The sequence below is a fragment of the Amblyraja radiata genome, chromosome 20 (assembly GCF_010909765.2).
Source record: "Amblyraja radiata isolate CabotCenter1 chromosome 20, sAmbRad1.1.pri, whole genome shotgun sequence".
Taxonomy (NCBI): Eukaryota; Metazoa; Chordata; class Chondrichthyes; order Rajiformes; family Rajidae; genus Amblyraja; species Amblyraja radiata.
The window spans coordinates 33364923-33382293 of NC_045975.1; the positions used below are offsets into that span (position 1 = coordinate 33364923).

At 45.4% G+C, this 17371-nt stretch overlaps 1 protein-coding gene across 2 annotated transcripts in view; it reads left to right on the forward strand.

Annotated features, from left to right (window-relative positions):
• prr5l (proline rich 5 like) overlaps positions 1 to 15645 on the forward strand; it is an 85127-nt gene extending 69482 nt beyond the window's left edge. For both annotated transcript variants that reach the window (XM_033039216.1, XM_033039217.1), the window contains one exon: positions 14695 to 15645. In XM_033039216.1, the coding sequence (XP_032895107.1) occupies positions 14695 to 15068 (374 nt within the window). In that variant the 3' untranslated portion in view covers positions 15069 to 15645. The remainder of the gene's footprint in view (positions 1 to 14694) is intronic.
• Positions 15646 to 17371: the final 1726 nt, after the last annotated feature.

The window sequence follows — 17371 nt, forward strand, 5'->3', positions numbered from 1 at the left end:
ATCAACCCTGATAAATTTAAAATTAGGGTAGAGATTTAATTAACCAAATATAGTGATTCTGAAGCAACGTTTCATTATCAACTAAATGGCTATTGATGCAAAATGTCCGACAGTCACCTTATTATTGTTTAAGAATTCACGCAAATTGTATCTTATCTTTATCGGAGAAGAAACAAAGATTTTACACTGTTAGGGTTCTTTTCTATGCTGGCAATTGTTTTCTGCTCCTGCAATTCTCTGTGCTGTGCTTCTCACCACTGAAACTAATGAGCCATGTGTTGATCTAAGGGCCAAAGTACAATGAATGAGCATCATTGAATCAGGGACATTATCAAGCTATTACCTGAAATAAACACATGCACTTGCACACAAACACATGCACACAACTCTTAAATATACGTGCACACAAAAAAACACAAATATACATGCATACAGACACACACAAGTACACTCATGACACACGTGCACTTATATGTGCATGTGTACACACACGCACACATACATACATACACATGCGGGCGCATACACACATACACATACATATTTCACCCTTACTTTCATAATCCTTCACTCATCATCCAGACTTATGCCCCTGTCCCACTTAGGCGATTATTTAGGCAACTACAGGTAACTAGGCAGTCGCCACATGGTCGCCGGGATGTTGCCTGTATGGTCGTGAGTAGTCTCCTCAGTCGCCCAAAGAATCGTAGTGTTTTTCTAGCCACCGCTGGATTTTGAAATGTTCAAAACTTTTCGGCGACAGTCAGCGACAATTGTCTTGACGCCAATGAGCGTAGCTTGGCTTCTCCTGACGGAGGTGCTGTCGTAGGCTGTCACCAGGATGAGGTAGGTTGTTGCCAGGATTACGTAGGTTGTCGCTGGTGCTGACTTCGGTGAATTCCATTGGCGACTACCTACGTCAACCTACACCAACCGGCGACAGGTACCGGCGACTGAATTGTCTTACCTTGTCGCAGCATGTCGCGGGTGGACGTAGGTTGTCGTAGGTGTGGTCGTTGGTGGACTTCCTAATGGGTCGCCGCTTGTCGGTAGCTTGCCGTAGCTTGACGTTGACTCGGTGGTAGGTTGTTGTAGACATTGTCGGAGACATTGTCATGGGGGGTTTACCAGTCGCCGGTTTTTCGGCGAGCTGCTACGACTGTGACAGTCGCCGGCAGTCGCCGAAGTGGGACAGGCCCATTATTCTTTCACTTTGTTGTTCAGTTCATTCAGATTTTTACTATATTATCTTCTTTGAAGCTTTAGTGTCAAAAGTCAAGAGTGTTTAATTGTCATTTGTACCAAAACGGAACAACAAAATTCTTACATGCAGCAGCATAGCAGATCCGTAAGCACAGTACTCAATGGGTAATAAAATAAAACAAACAACAACAAAAAGGTCAATGCAAAGGAAATACAATATTAGTGCAAAACAAAGAAAAAATGGAAGTCCCCACTGCAACCGAGATAGTTCGTAGTTCGACGTTTAGTCTGATGGGTTGTTGGGAAGAAGCTGTTCCTAAGCCTGGAGGCCATAGTTTTCAGGGTTTAGTGACCTGAATCCCAGAAGAGTCAAATGATCAATCAGTTGTACTGTTTTGGCTGCAATTCTACCCAGTTCTTTCCCAGCTCCTTATCGCAAGGCATTCCTCATCCTTTCCTCCAAACACTTTCTTCAGCATTTTGGAACTTAATCCATCAACCACATTGATTGATTCGTGTATCAACTTTGTTTCAAGCCTACCACCTCTCAGTCAATGCGTTCTTTTCCACTGCTAGCAAAATGCGAACTGCCACATTTTCTTAACCTTTATCTTGTCTGCAAGTATCTCCTTCCTGAAGGGTTGTAAAGTATTTAAGCTGCTGATGGAAAGATATACCTAGTGCCAGTCCCTCGTATAATAGGGAGTTGTGCATGGGTGATGCAGGTTTTATTTACATGGCCTTGGAAAGACCAAATTACATTTTATACAATACAATACAATACAATACAATACAATACAATACAATACAATACAATACAATACAATACAATACAAATTTATTGTCATTCTACCCAGTTCTTTCCCATTTATATGAATGGAATTGCTAAATGATATTTCTAATTATAACATTTGTGGGATGTCCTGAAAGATTACAGTTGTGCATAAATAGGGAACTGGCAGCAGGGAACATTACACGTCAGCCCCTCTGCACTCTTATTAAAATGGATACAATGGTTCCAAATTGTCACACACTCTATGCCTCTAAATTGCCCCGATTGTGTAGAGAGTGGGATAACATAGAACTAGTGTGGAGAGGTGATCGCAGGTCAGTGTGGACTCGGTGGGCTGAAGGGCCCGTTTCCATTCTGTATCATTCAATCAATTCAATTCATCAATTTGTTTATTCATTGTGTAGGCTGCTTTTTGTCTGGAGAAATACTGGGCATAAAGTTATGTGGTAATGTGGCTGGAAGGAATTATCGCTGTCGTCTCCATTCTGACTGGGTCTTGTGTTGTTGTACACTCGGCCAGTTATTCTATTCAAACTTGATTGAGTGAGCAAATGAAAGATCTGCCCAGTCTGCAGAAGCAACCACCACTAGTCTCATTCTCACAGGTCCGTTGCACTTGCAACTGAGCCGGGCCTTGGAAAGGTACAATTGCAGTCGTGCTCCGCTATCAATATGAACGTGACCGAGTTGTGTGTTTTGTACCCTGGCTCTGAAAATGTGCGAGTTGCGGGTGGTGTCAGCTGAGGTGTCACCCCCTGCCTTCGAAATCTGGCCCCAAGTTCCACAGCCGAATGCAGCTGAATCTGGGAAAGAGGACCTGGGCTTTTGCAGGTTATTGGTGCAGTCCGTGGGCCTCCGCTGCATGTGTGCGTCACCATGGTGAGCAAGTGTTAACAGGAGAAACACGGCCAATGACTGATGCCATTTTGGTATCAGGAAGTGGTTTAAAAATACAGTGCGAAACAAAACATTGTGTCACAGCCCTCGCCTGCTGACTTATTCTTGCTTTTAGTAGCAGATACTGTGAGAACAACAGCTGGCCGTTCAGCCCGTAGGCCTATTTTATCTTCGAGTCATTTACCATAGAAGTGTCCCTTCCACCCATCTTATCCATACTGACCTTTTTGCCCAAATACACTAATCTAATCCCCATTGCATCTCATTTTCCCATTGATCCTCTATATCTTTTTCAAAGATGCACAAATCCCTGTTTTGGAAGCCACAGGTGGTACCATGCCCAGAGCCCAATGGTAACTTCTGTGAACAAAATGTTGCTTCCTGCTTTTGCACTGAATAGATTGACTATAGTTTTAAACCTATGGCCCTCCATATTGGATTGTCCCATCTTGGAAGAAATGTTTCTCTCGGCAACATGCCCTTTACCATGTTGAATGAAATACAAACCAAGGATATGCAAATTCCTCATCGTTAAATCCTCCTGAGGTATGGTGGAGAAAGCTGAACACAGTATCCAGGATGAATCTGACCGACTTTGTACAGCAGTTATTGGGATAAAAGTACATTTTACTGGTTATTTTCATTTACTTGTCAACCAGCAATTGGTGATTAATGGTTTTAGTTTTTAGTTTAATTGTAGTTTTCTCAGCATTTAGAAAAGACTTGCATATTTCCTCAATTCATTGTGAATGAATTCACACTTGATGTCCTTTGGGAAAGCACGGTGGCGTAGTGGTAGAGACCCGGGTTCGATCCTGACCACCGATGCTGTCTGTATGGAGTTTGTACGTTCTCCCTGTGACCGCATGATTTTTCTCTGGGTTTTCTCCCACACACAAAGACGTACAGGTTTATAGGCTAATTGACTTAGGTAAAAATTGTAAATTGTCCCTGATGTGTAGATAATGTCAGTATATGGGATGATCGCTGGTCAGCGCGGACTTGGTGAGCCAAAGGGCCTGTTCCGTGCTGTATCGTTAAAGTAAATTAAAATTCTGGGACTGCTTTATGCACTTATATATCTGCAACACTCTAAAGGGCCTGTCCCACTTACGCGGCCTTTACAGGCGACTGCTGGCACCCGTGATAGGTCGGCAAAATTTTCAACATGTTGCAAAAATTCAGCGGCGACCAGAAAGACGCTACGACTCTTTGGAGTCCTCTCACGACTATAGGAGACCTCTCACGACCATACAGCCTGTAAACATCCATGTGCATGAAATACTATCCCTCCCCCCCCCCCCCCCCCCCCCCCCCCCCAATTGTGTTGTGTCATTGACAGACTGGCTTAACATTTCAGTCCCATTCCCTTCCTTATTTACATCAAGCTGCTTCCAAATTTTAAAGACCTTTACTGGGTGGCACACTTGCCTTTCCCTAAAACCCATTTTTTTTCCAATCTGAAAATTAATCCCACTATTTTTTAACATTAACCATATTATCAGCTGGAGAAATGGATTGAGTCAATTGCTAGAAGAGAGGTTCAAACCAAGTCCGCATCACAAGACTTTTGCAATGTTTTAATCCAGTGATTTATCACGGGAATCTCCGTGAGTGAGTTAGATGCAGAAATCTAATCATGGAATCCGTTTGATTTATGGGCTATCACTGGATAGAGACAAAATTATTGCTGTGACATATTTCCAGATTGGAACAAATCAATCTGGAAATTCATCAAAGTAATTTTTCAACAACATAGCAAATGACCCAGGATCAGAACAACGTAAGCATAATCTTCACATGACAGTCACTGTTTTGTTTAGTTTAGTTTAGTTTAGTTTAGTTGTGTTTAGTTGTGTTTAGTTGGTTTAGTTTAGAGATACAGCGCGAAACAGACCCTTCAGCCCACCAAGTCCGCGCCAACCAGGGATCCCACACACTAGGGACAATTTACAATTATACCAATCTAATATACCTACAGCGTCAAGGAAAGAGCATTCACGTCGCGGCCCTGTTTCCCCCAATCTTTCCACCACCACGTACAAGAAACGCAAGACAGACACCATTGTATGCAGATGCCGAGAAGTGTGTTCAGCTCTGCCTGAACAACTTCTAATCTTGTGACGTGGACTCGATAAGAAGAAGAATTAACCTACAAACATAGAAATATAGAAACATAGAAAATAGGTGCAGGAGTAGACCATCCGGCCCTTCGAGCCTGCACCGCCATTCAATATGATCATGGCTGATCATCCAACTCAGTATCCTGTACCTGCCTTCTCTCCATACTCCCTGATCCCTTTCATCACAAGGGCCACATCTAACTCCATCTTAAATATAGCCAATGAACTGGCCTCAACTACCTTCTGTGGCAGAGAATTCCAGAGATTCACCACTCTCTGTGTGAAAAATGTTTTCCTCATCTCGGTCCTAAAGGAATTCCCCCTTATCCTTAAACTGTGACCCCTTGTTCTGGACCTCCCCAACATCGGGAACAATCTTCCTGCATCTAACCTGTCCAACCCCTTAAGAATGTTGTAAGTTTCTATAAGATCCCCCCACCTGTACGTCTTTGGAGTGTGGGGGGAAACTGGAGCTCCCGGAGAAAACCCACACAGGTCATGAGGAGGACGTACAAACTCTGTACAAACTCCGTACAAACTCAGCAGTCAGGATCGAACCCGGGTCTCTGGCGCTGTAAGGCAGCAACTCTACCTCTGCACCACCATGCCGCCATAAGGCTCCAGGTTTTTTTGTCTCTGAAAATCAGAAAGCTTTAGGGCAACTGAATAGAGATTTTTAAAATTAGAAAACGTGTTGTTGTAAAGAAGGAAGGGAATTGGGATCAAAAGGAATCTATAACGGATAATGTAAAGTTTTTTTTTTCCATCAGAAACTAGCCCTGATAACTTGCCTTCACGTCTGGATTTCTGGATTCTTAGATGCGAATACTTTCAAATATTGATGCCTTTTCATGTGGGCGAACATATCTGACTAATCCCAGTCTATAAGTAAATAATACTACTATCTTTTGATCCTTTTTATGCTCCGATGCCGATTTACTTCCCTCATCCCAGATGTCTTTTGAGGTTAGGATCTGCTGTTTGCTGAAACAATCAACAGCCTGTGTTATAATAACAAGGAAAGCAATGTTGCAATGCAAATGAGCTAACAGTTTGGCCTACAGAACACGTTAACAGTAATCTTGGACTTTGGTATTTAAACAAACAACTGATAAATTTTTAGTGCACAATGATAAAATGATGAGTGTGCGGTCTAAGCTCTTTATTTTTACAACTATCACAGAGCCTAATGTGATGGTGTTGTTTGCATTGTTCTGATCCTGTGCCATTTATCATTCTCGTACTTTGGAAGCCAGCCCCATCTCCTCCAGATAATAGCTCCTGGCATGGGCCGTATACCCACAAGTACAGACAATGACAGCTAACGTAATCACATATCCTGGAATCACTATCTGCTTTAACTGAGGCAGTCAGAGCTGATCCAGATCATAAACATTGACCCTCCAGGCGTAAGACTTCATCTGTATTCTCTCAATCGCACGCTGACAAACAATGGCATAACTTTGGTCCTCAAAAGGACACATGGGCCAACTATGTCTGCGGTTATTGCTTAAAATGTTGGCAGAGTTCAATAATGCACAATAATTGGGCAGTATCATGGCACATCTGCTTCACGTTCAAGTGACCCGGGTTCAATCCTGAACACTGGCACTATCTGTGTGGAGTTGTGTGTTCCCCCTTTGACTGCATGGGCGACTGAGGAGACTACTCACGACCATACATGCAACACCCTGGCGACATGTCGCGGAGTGAAGCCTGTACGGTCGTGAATAGTCGCCCAAAGAGTCGTACCTTGTTCTGGTCGCCGCTGGATTTTCAACATGTTGAAAATTTTCGGCGACCTGCTACGACCTATGACGGGTGCCGGCAGTCGCGTACGAGGGACAGGCCCGTAAATTGACCACTGTAAATTGTTCCTGGCATGTAGGTGAGTGATAGAATTCGGAGAAGGATGATGAGAATCTGCAGATAATAAAAATTGAAGTAGTATAGGGTTAGTGTAAATATCGATCAATGCAGACTTGGTAGGCCAAAGGATCTGCTCCCATTCCCAAGAAACAATGTCTGAAATGTGTTCCAGATAATCAGGACATCTTCCTAAATAATTTCAAAGCAAATACAGTCCTCTTGGGCTTAAAGATTAAGCAGCTGCAACGATGTGGAGAAAGATGTACTTATCTGATTCCATCACCATGTTTTCAATTTAATAATATGAGGGTTGCAGGTTGATAAGGAATGAGGTTTGTCTATCCAGACCTCTTCCGTAAACTGAACCTCCTGTTTAGAGTTTGCACGTTCTCCCCATGACCACATGGGTTTTCTCCGGGTGTTCTCATTTCCTCTCACATCTCAAACACTTGTGTTGGTCAGTAGGTCAAGGGCCTGTCCCACTTGGGCGTCATTTGCGCGTCACGCAGGTGGCGGGCGAAGATTTTGTGAATCCCAAAATCCTGGGGCGCCACGCGCGAGTGTGCATCACTGCCTACGTCACCACGCACCATGCGCCCGTAATGCACGCCATGCGCGCATCACGTGCACGTCACCACGCACGCATCGTTGGTCGTGATGCGTAAATGATGTTGTGCAATTGACACCCAAGTAGGACAGGCCCTTCAGCAAGCACTCCGAACTGTTAGAGAGGTCAACTAAATTTGGGTATCAAATTTCACGAGCAGTCATGCAGGAAAAGCTTCAGGAATTTAAACCCAACGCACGCTACGCCGTAGGGTGTGAGTACAATTGGCAAGTGTCGGAGACAGCTGTAGACTGCTTTCTACCCTGAATAAGTGATGCCACTGCGTTCTCAGTCTGGCAAAGGATTCGCATGACATCCATGCAGGCATATTCTGATAAGGTGCTGACAAGCTTGATCCCCTGTGACTGGCTGGTTGGATATTCACGTTCAGGTATTGAGCACAGTTCACTAGCCCACTCCCCTTTCCCATCACTGCTTCCTCTCAACAGCCATCACCTCATCCATCCTCCCAATGGGATAACATCTCGAATAATCATTTGTTCATCACCTTCCCAATGGCGCATTCATTCCCCAAATGTTATCTCTTGGTGTCTGCATTCAGCCAAAGATCATGTCGCCTCAGACAACCACTGGCTAAACAATCCCCACTCTTAATCCCAGCACCTTTCCAATTAAAGACTCTGTTTACCGCTCGTCTCCGCAACCACTCTCTGTTCAATCACTCCATGCTGTAGACCCACCACTCATATCCATTGGCTTCTTTTGCTGCTTTTCCCTCTCTCCCCCTCCAGCTTCCCTTGATTCACCATTCCCATGGTCATCCTATTTGCAGGCAATGACTCTTTCCCCTCTCTGTCCATGCCGTGGTTTCTCAAGGACCCAGCTTCTTCAGCTGTTCGCCACCTTCTCCATTCTCCTTGGCATCCAAAGGTCCTTGGAAACATCCAACATCCACTCCTGCCCCAGTGGTTTCATATTCACTTCTGAGGCAGAAGCTAGACGTTTCACTCCCAGTAAAGAGCATATTGCCTGATGCATCGCTGAGGGAGTGCTGTGTTGTTGGACGGAGCATATCTGGAGACTGCATTTAATGGGGACTGTCAGCTCTTCCTGGTAAATGGGAAGCAAAGGGGAGATGTCCTGGTATGTCTGTCGCATTTTCTCTAACAATATAGCAGGTGCTCGTCATTATCTCATTGATTACTCATGAGACTTACAATAGGTCTTACAGTGACGACATCTCAAAAGTATTTGACTTTTGCATAAGGGTTGACAAAGATCTACAAAAGGCTTTAAGGCATCCTGACGATGTGAAAGGCACAATGTAAATGCAAGTTCTTTCCTTGCTATCTTTCTGTAGGCCCAGTGGCGCACAGTGGCACAGCGGTAGAATTGCTGCCTCACAGCGCCAGGGACCCGGATTCAATCTTGACTACGGGTGCTGTCTGTACGGAGTTTGTACGTTCTCCCTGTGACCACGTGGGTTTTCTCCGGGTGCTCCGGTTTCCCCCCACACTCCAAAGCCGTACAGGTTTGTAGGTTAATTGGCCTTTGTAAGTTGTAAAATTGTCCTTGGTGTGTAGGATTGTGTTAGTGTATGGGGTGCTCGCTGGATGGCACAGGCTACGTGGGTCGAAGGGCCTGTTTCTTCGCTGCATCTCAAAGGTCTAAAGTCTAAAAGTCTATAAGACTAAAGTATTAATTTCCATAAATATCATCCACTTTGCCATGACACTGATTAAGGACATTCCTACGTATCGCCACAATGTATGTAGAATCTATTTATTTTGGTTCAGACGAGTTTCTCTGTCTTTCATGCCATAGATTTCCCTAAATGATTGTTCAGGCAAATCTGATCTTGTGCAACCACAGCTTCTGGTTCGATCCTGACCTTTAACCCTGGCAGCTCAGTTGCCAGGAGCGCATTCTTTCACCTCTTGAACATTCCACACTCGCGTGTCAGTTTGGCTCAGTTAATAACACACCTGCTCCAGGGTCAGTGGATTGTAGGGTCAGGCCCGGGAAATGCAGTATGGAACTGTGGTTGCTATTTCAAAGCTGTGTTCAGGCTGGGTGGAATAGTCACAAGTGCCAGCTGTTGCAGAGGATGTAATAGTGAATGCCTGTCCATCTGGTACATTCATTTGCCTGTTAAAAGTCCCATGGTATAATTCAGTGGGCAGGAAGCTCTCCCTGTCCCAAACAACTTCAATGAGAAACAACACTAAAGGGCCTGTCCCACCAGCATGCGATTGCATGCATCTAGCGCGACCAAACGTGGTGGCTTGAGGCGCACGGCCTCGCGGGGCCGGTCCCACTTCCAACCGCGGAAGCGTCTGGAGTTGTGCGGGGCTGGTCCCGACATCATACTCACCAATCAGCTGGGCAGGAGGCGGGCCGACTGAATTTGGACGTCGCACGGCGTCGGGCGGTGACGTCATCACGCAACGGCACGCCGGGCGGTGATGTCATCGCGCAACGCCACGTGCTAGGTGTATGCCGTCAAGACGCTGTGTACGGCGTCAAGACGCTGCGTACGACGTCGAGGTGCTGCATACGGCCTCAATGCGGCTGCGGGCCGATAGACCGTTGTCGCGCGGGATTTTCGGACAGAGCAAGATTTTTGGAGCCCCGCGCGATGTCGGGACCAGCCCCGCACAACTACATACGCCTCCGGCGATCGAAGTGGGACCGGCATCGCGAGGCAGAACGCCTCAAGCGACCACGTTTGGTCGCGCTAGACGCATGCTATCCCATGCTGGTGGGACAGGCTCTTTATTCCTTACCCTGACAAGTGGGTGAGTTGAAGATTCAGCAGCTTATATCCCTAGGCCTTGCCCCGACACTGATATCTGCACAATCAGTTCCAGTCACACCCAGTATGTGATGTAAACTCTGCAGGACATCATGTACAAGCTCCAGCTGGTACAAGTAGTGCTCAGGACATCAAAGCTGCAGAGCAGAATTTCCCCAGCCAACAGCTTGGCTGATCAACACAAGGGAATATGGGCAGGAGTAGGCCACTCAGCCCCTCCAGCCTGCCCTGCCACAGCTCTCAACTCCTCTTCCATACAGATTCCTCGATTCCTTGAACTTCCAAAAGTTTACTTACCTCTTCCTTAATGATCTAGCCTCCACCACTCTCTGGGGTGGAGCTTCATCAGTCTCTGCAAGGGGAAATCCCTACTCACTAGTTGGAAAAGACTTTCCTCTGATCATGGAACAGTGTTGCATCGTTTGGGACTCTTCCATCATGGACATTATGTCACAAGCATGCTGACTGAAGTTGTAGTTGACAACCGCATGCCAGCCAGTGAGAGTAGCTGATCCAACAGCTCCATTCATCGTCAGAGTCATTTATGGGCCATGAAGAATTTGTGATATCTTGAGAGATGTTGCATACACTCATCCCTTTCTTTTTCCATCTGATCCCAAATGCCAGGCATCCAAAGCATCCATAATCTCATTGCTCTACTTATCAAATGTAGTATTCATCAGCTCTACTTCACCAACTTTAGCTGAATATACCAACTTTACTTTGTTGAAAGCAGAAAACGCTGGAGTTACTCAACAAATCAACATCTTTGGAGAGAAAAAGCAGGCAGAATTTTTCAGATCGATATCCTTTCATCAGAACTGAACTAACAGCTCTGCTGGGCACAAAGCGCTGGAGAAACTCAGCGGATCAGGCAGCATTTCAGGGGAATGTCGATGTGTGACATTTCGGGTTGGGAGTTGGGACCCTTCTTCAAACTGGAGAAGGGTCCCGACCTGAAAAGTCACCTATTTACGATCTCCAGAGATGCTGCCTGACTTGCTGAATTACTCCAGCAATTAGTGTCCTGTGTAAACCAGCATCTGCAATTCCTTGTTTCTACATACATCTCTGCTGTCTGGCTTATTTGAGTCATTGAGCGTGGAAACAGGCCCTTTGGCCCAACTTGCCCACACCGCCCAACATGTCCCATCTATACTAGTCCCACCTGCCTGTGTTTGTCCCATATTCCTGTCCTATCCATGTACCTGTCTAATTCTTTCTTAATCATTGCGATAGTCCCTACTTCAACTACCTTCTCGGGCAAATCGTTCCATACACCTTCTACCCTTTGTGTAAAAAAGTTACCCCTTTATTATCACACTTAAGTCAATTTTAACTTCTCCACTACACTCGGGCCTTGGGATGTAGCAATGAACCCACAGACCGAGGTATCTCTACCCCAACTCATGCATCTGTTAGTCTGGTCTATCCCTGCTTCAGCCTCTCCCCTCCTGCCTTAAGAGCTTCATAGTATTTTATCGCAAGCTGTACCTCTGTTCTCCTGTCCTGAGTTCCTGCGTGTTAATAATTTTTTATGACATAAGTTTGCAGCACTGAAAGCAAAGCAGAGCTCATCATTCACCGCAGTAATGTGGATAGTTTTGTCTGACACACGACAGCTGATGAACAGCCACAACCGACAGGACCTTGTGCGGCATTGAACTCACCAGGCACTCGTGTTCAATCGGGACCTCCGGTCTTGTCTGTGTTGAGTTTGCACGTTCTACCTGTAACCGCTTAGGTTTTCCAGGGCGCTCTGGTTGCCTCCCACATCCCAAAGATGCGTCAGTTAGGTAGATTAATTGGTTACTGTAAATTGTCCCTGGTACCTGGTACGTACTGAAGAATCTGGGGGCATTGATGGGAATATGGGGAGAATAAAAGTCAAGTCAAGTCACTTTTATTTCGATAGCACATTTAAAAAACAACTCTCGTTGACCAAAGTGCTTTACAATGGTGGAGGTACTAACGTTATACAACAGTGGTTCATAGATTAAGTACATACATAAATAATGGATGGGATTTATATAGCGCCTTTCTAATACTCAAGGCGCTTTACATCGCATTATTCATTCACTCCTCAGTCACACTCGGTGGTGGTAAGCTACTTCTGTAGCCACAGCTGCCCTGGGGCAGACTGACGGAAGCGTGGCTGCCAATCTGCGCCTACGGCCCTTCCGACCACCACCAATCACTCACACACATTCACACACAGGCAAAGGTGGGTGAAGTGTCTTGCCCAAGGATCAACGACAGTATGCACTCCAAGCGGGATTCGAACCGGCCACCTTCCGGTCGCCAGCCGAACACCTAGCCCATTGTGCCATCTATACATACATATAGCCCTCCCTCAGAGGACGTCAAGAAAGGCTTGAGGGTAAAGATGAGTTTTAAGTCTCGACTTAAAAGAGTCAATGGAGGGGGCAGTTCTGATGGGAAGAGGGATGCTGTTCTACAGTCTAGGGGCTGCAACCGCAAAGGCGTGGTCGCCCCTGAGCTTATGCCTAGACCGCAGGATGTTCAGTAACCTCAAGTCGGCCGATCTGAGGGACCTGGAGGTGGTGTGGTGCCTAAGCAGATGTAGGTGGGGACAAGCCCGTTAAGGGCTTTGTAAACAAAAAGAAGGATCTTGAAATTTATTCGGAACCGCACTGGGAGCCAGTGGAGAGAGGCCAGGATCGGGGTGATGTGGTCCTTTTTCGGGTGCCCGTCAGGAGTCTCGCTGTGGCATTTTGGACCAGTTGCAGGTGGGACAGGGAAGATTGGCTAATGCCAGTGTAAAGGGAGTTGCAGTAATCGAGGCAGGAGGAGTTAAATGTGTGGATGATCTTTCCCACAAAGGGAATTAGTGTAGGATTAATGTAAATGGTGCTTCTTGATCAATACAGACGGTGAACCAAAAGGTCTTTTCCCGTCCTGTCTGACTATGACTGTGCGTTTTGACATAAAGGTGAGAGCCTTTGCAGTTTAACATCCAATTAAAGCCACTCTGAAATACTGGCCTGTCATTTCCACACTATCCCTTGATATATTTGGAAGCGATTTTCTTAATACCGTTGAAAATCAGTTTATTGGATAAGGAAGTATTTTTAATTAACGTCCATGAACTAAGGATAACACAATATTAAATGACTGAAAATGACATTTTAAAATTTGTACTTAGCTATTTGCTACTTATATTAACAATAACCTGATCATGACACAGAAAAAGACCATTTGGTCCATTGGATCCCTGCCAGCTCCCAATGGTCATTCAGTTACTAAATACCCTTTAAAAGGTGCCTGGTGGTGACATAATCCCCAAATAGCCAGCTTTTAGAGCCTTCTCCCTATAAAAGCCTTTGCAGCCTTCTACATGCCCATGTGTCTGGGAACCTTCTCTGTCTGGAAAAGGTTACAAGGAAAGCGGATGAAAAAAGTTGCAGAAGCCTATACGCAGGAGCTCCCCCAAAATGAACATTATCTGGAGGTAATACAGGTTGGGGATGTCCAATGTGATGTTTGTTCTTCTCCCTTTCCATGTTGATTTCCTATGCCCTCACCCACATTATGATGGGATAATTGACCTAATTCTACTCCTATAAACTTATGAACTTATCCAGTCTCATCCTGAAGTCAGATCCGAGGCAGCACGTTAGGTCAGGATTGGGGATAAAGGACATCCAAGAGAACGTCAGGAGTGAAACAGGAGAACTGGGAGTTGTGCAATGATGATGTTTTTCTCCTGACTGTCTGGGAAAGATTAACAAGGCACATGGGTGTGGAGAAGCCTGTAGAAACCATACACTGGACCTCCCCAACCTGCAGTTTCCATTAATACAGGGTTGAGAGAGTGGGCAATTTTGTGGATGGGACTGACCTCTGGTACAACATTGCTTGGAGTATAAGATCAGGAAGCTTTGCGTTGAGTCCCTGCAGCTTCAATGCCGCTTTGACTGATGTCTGTTTATTTATTTACTCATTTGTTAAAACATAAATTCAAATTTTTCCTGGAGTCATAGAGACTGGAAACAAGCCCTTTATCCCACAGAGTCTGTCCCAAGCATCAAGCACTCATTTTGGCAGAATCCTACCTTAATCCCACTTTTTTTAATTCTTCCCTCTTTCCCATCAAACAGCTGCCCCCAGATTCTACCACTCTCCCACATACTAGGGGCAAATTATCGTGACCAATTAACATGCACGTGTCATGGGAAATGCGATGAAGTGAAGTGAGAGTCCCCAGAGGAACCTCACAGGGAGAACGTGCAAACCCCACATAGACAGAACCCAAGGCAGGATGGAATTTAGACCTCCAGCGATGCAAAGCAGTTGCTCAGCTAGTTGTGACACGGTGCATTTACGCTCTCTAGATAATGGAACCAAGCTGTCGTATAAGCTGTCCATCACTGTCACGTACTAATGTCTATTATTTTCCCTCTAGATCGAAGATTTGCAAGTTCAAGATCAAAGGCAGTTGATTCATTAAGCGATGGTTCTGATGTAACTGCATCGAATGAGACTGTGCTGACTCCTTTAATTGAGCAGGAGGGCGAGACTTACTTAGAGAGATGTGGGAGCATACGACGTCACACAGTGGCCAATGCACCCACTGAGCTCCAGCTCTTGGCTATGAGTTCCATGCTGCACCCCGGGATGAGAGAAGGGCCGGACTCTGAAGACAAATGTCTACTGATGCAGCCCAGCCTTAACCACAGACACTACTCCAGTGAGCTCAACGTCCAGGAAGCTGAGTCGGAGTTCATGGCTGTCTCGCTGGAGGAGGCTCCGGACATGAAGTGTACAGCACTTGGCTAGATCACAAGGTCATTGTTTGGTTAAGGCACTTCATTAGCATTCGTGGAAAGAAATAATTCCATGATCTGCCTGAATCCCATTATAGGATTAATTTACGAGCTGTCCCTCACTAAGCAAGTCTAATTCAAGCTGGTCATGTATACAGAATTGCTCGTGTAGCCCAAGCCTTTACTGTAACAACTGAATATACCTCAGAACAGAAAACTAACCGATCCAGCAGAAATGATGAAAGAGTACGCTATTGAGTCGGGACACTCTGTAATGGATGCCCTGGTAAAACTGATGTTTAGCAAAGAAGCAACCTGGCACCAGTATGTTTGCACTAAAGTTAAGATTGAGAGAAGTCCTTGACTTTAAAACCCTAGATTGCACTATGATGGCAGCATTGATTATCTACTGGACTGCCCTTCTCCTGTCTCTCTATAAACCACTGGTTCATGGCAGAGAATTGTCCCGAAATGCCATCAGTTCATTTCACTGCCAGTCTGCCTTTTATAGAGACATTGCTGAAGTAATTTTCAACTGGTCTTTCAAAGCAAAGTTAGCTGCAACATTTTCAGATAAAGATTTTCACTGCACACTCTGTGATGAAATGCCTTATTTTCCTTTTCCTTTACAAATGCATTTGTATGATCTTGTTTCAAGTGACAGGCTAAGGAGCAGTGTAAACCCTTGCAGTAACTTTCAAGAAAGTAGAACAAACTGCAATATGTGTGCGAGTACTGCAAAGCAAATACCAATCAGTCAAAGAGAGTGCTGGGACCTCTGGAACAATTCCTGAACTGTAAGCCCTTGTTGAACACACCAGAATTTAAAGTCAGCTCATTTGCCTCTCAATAGGAGGGTCTTCAAATGGTGGCATTTCACCAAGCCCACTGGACACAGGCTACATACAAACTTATTTTTAAATTAATGTTATTTCACCTAGAACAGGTTTTCTTTCTCATTTTTACAAATAAACCATGGACTAATTTTGTTAAAAGAGAGTGAACTGTAACTTCCCTGCAAATTCAAAGATAGGGAAGATGCTGTGAGATTGAGCTACAGACAGTGGCTGCAGTAGATTTGTTTACAGTGAAGAAAATGTTGAAATGTGTGGCAGAGGAAGACAGAAATGAACAGATCCAATTCCATGCACTAAACACCACAGTCGATCAGAAGACTGAGCTGTTTACACCCACATTCATCAATACCACACTGTGCCGTCCATGTTGTGAGTGGGTTGGCATTCACCCTAAAAGCAACATGGGGTGATACAATGGTGCAGTCCCTGCAGCTTCTGGCCCACAGCTTCAGCAGCTCGGGTTCAATCCTGACTGGGGTCCTGTCTGTAGAGTTTGCACATTCTCCCCATGACTATGTTGGTTTCCCCCAAATGCACGGGTTTCCTTCCACATCCCAAAGACCTACATTGGTACTTTCATTGGCCACTGAAAATTTCCCCTGGGTGATAGAATCTGTGGGGAAATAATGGGCATGTGAGGCAATAAGTGGAGGCTTGATGGGATCCCACTGGAGCTAGCATCGATTCAATGGGTTAAATGGTCTTTTTCAATGCCATAAGGGGAATATGAAAAATATGGCAGCACGGTCAATGAAGGGATTATAAACTACTCAGTTCAATTTGTGAGTGGAATCAGTTCACAGCACAGAGGTTGAGTTGCAGCCTACACAGCACCAGAGACCCGGGTTCGATCCTGACTACGGCTGTTGCCTGTACGTTCTTCCTGCAACCTCGTGGGTTTTCTCCCGGTGCTCCGCTTTCCTCCCACATTCCAAAGACATGGAGGTTTGAAGGTTAATTGACTTCTGTTAATTGTCCCGAGCGTGTAGGATAGAAGTAGCGGGTGGCCGATCGTTGGTCAGCTCGGACTTGGTGGGCCAAAGGGCCTGTTTCCACACTGTATCACTGAACTAAATTAAGCATTCAGTGTAAGCAAAGCACCGTGCATCAGGTGAGGAGATGCAGTGGTCACTCTCTCTTGCACCCCGTCGGAAAAGTCACCTATTGGGAAGAATCTACTCATTTTACACACCCCAGCTACTAGCTAACACATTACCCCTTGCCCTCTCAAAACTTTTCTAAAAAACGACAGTTTAAAAATCGACTAAACTGAAAGGACTGTCGGGATACTCGCCAATGTGTGAGTCCACATCTTGAACAATGGATACAGTAGATGAGGTTGGAGGACACTCGCCAACGTATACCCCCCCCCCCCCCAGAGATATAGACACTGTAGTGCCTCAGAGAGGGGGAGGTTTACCCGGGCATTCTTGTTCCCTCGGCAGATTAGGTACTGCAG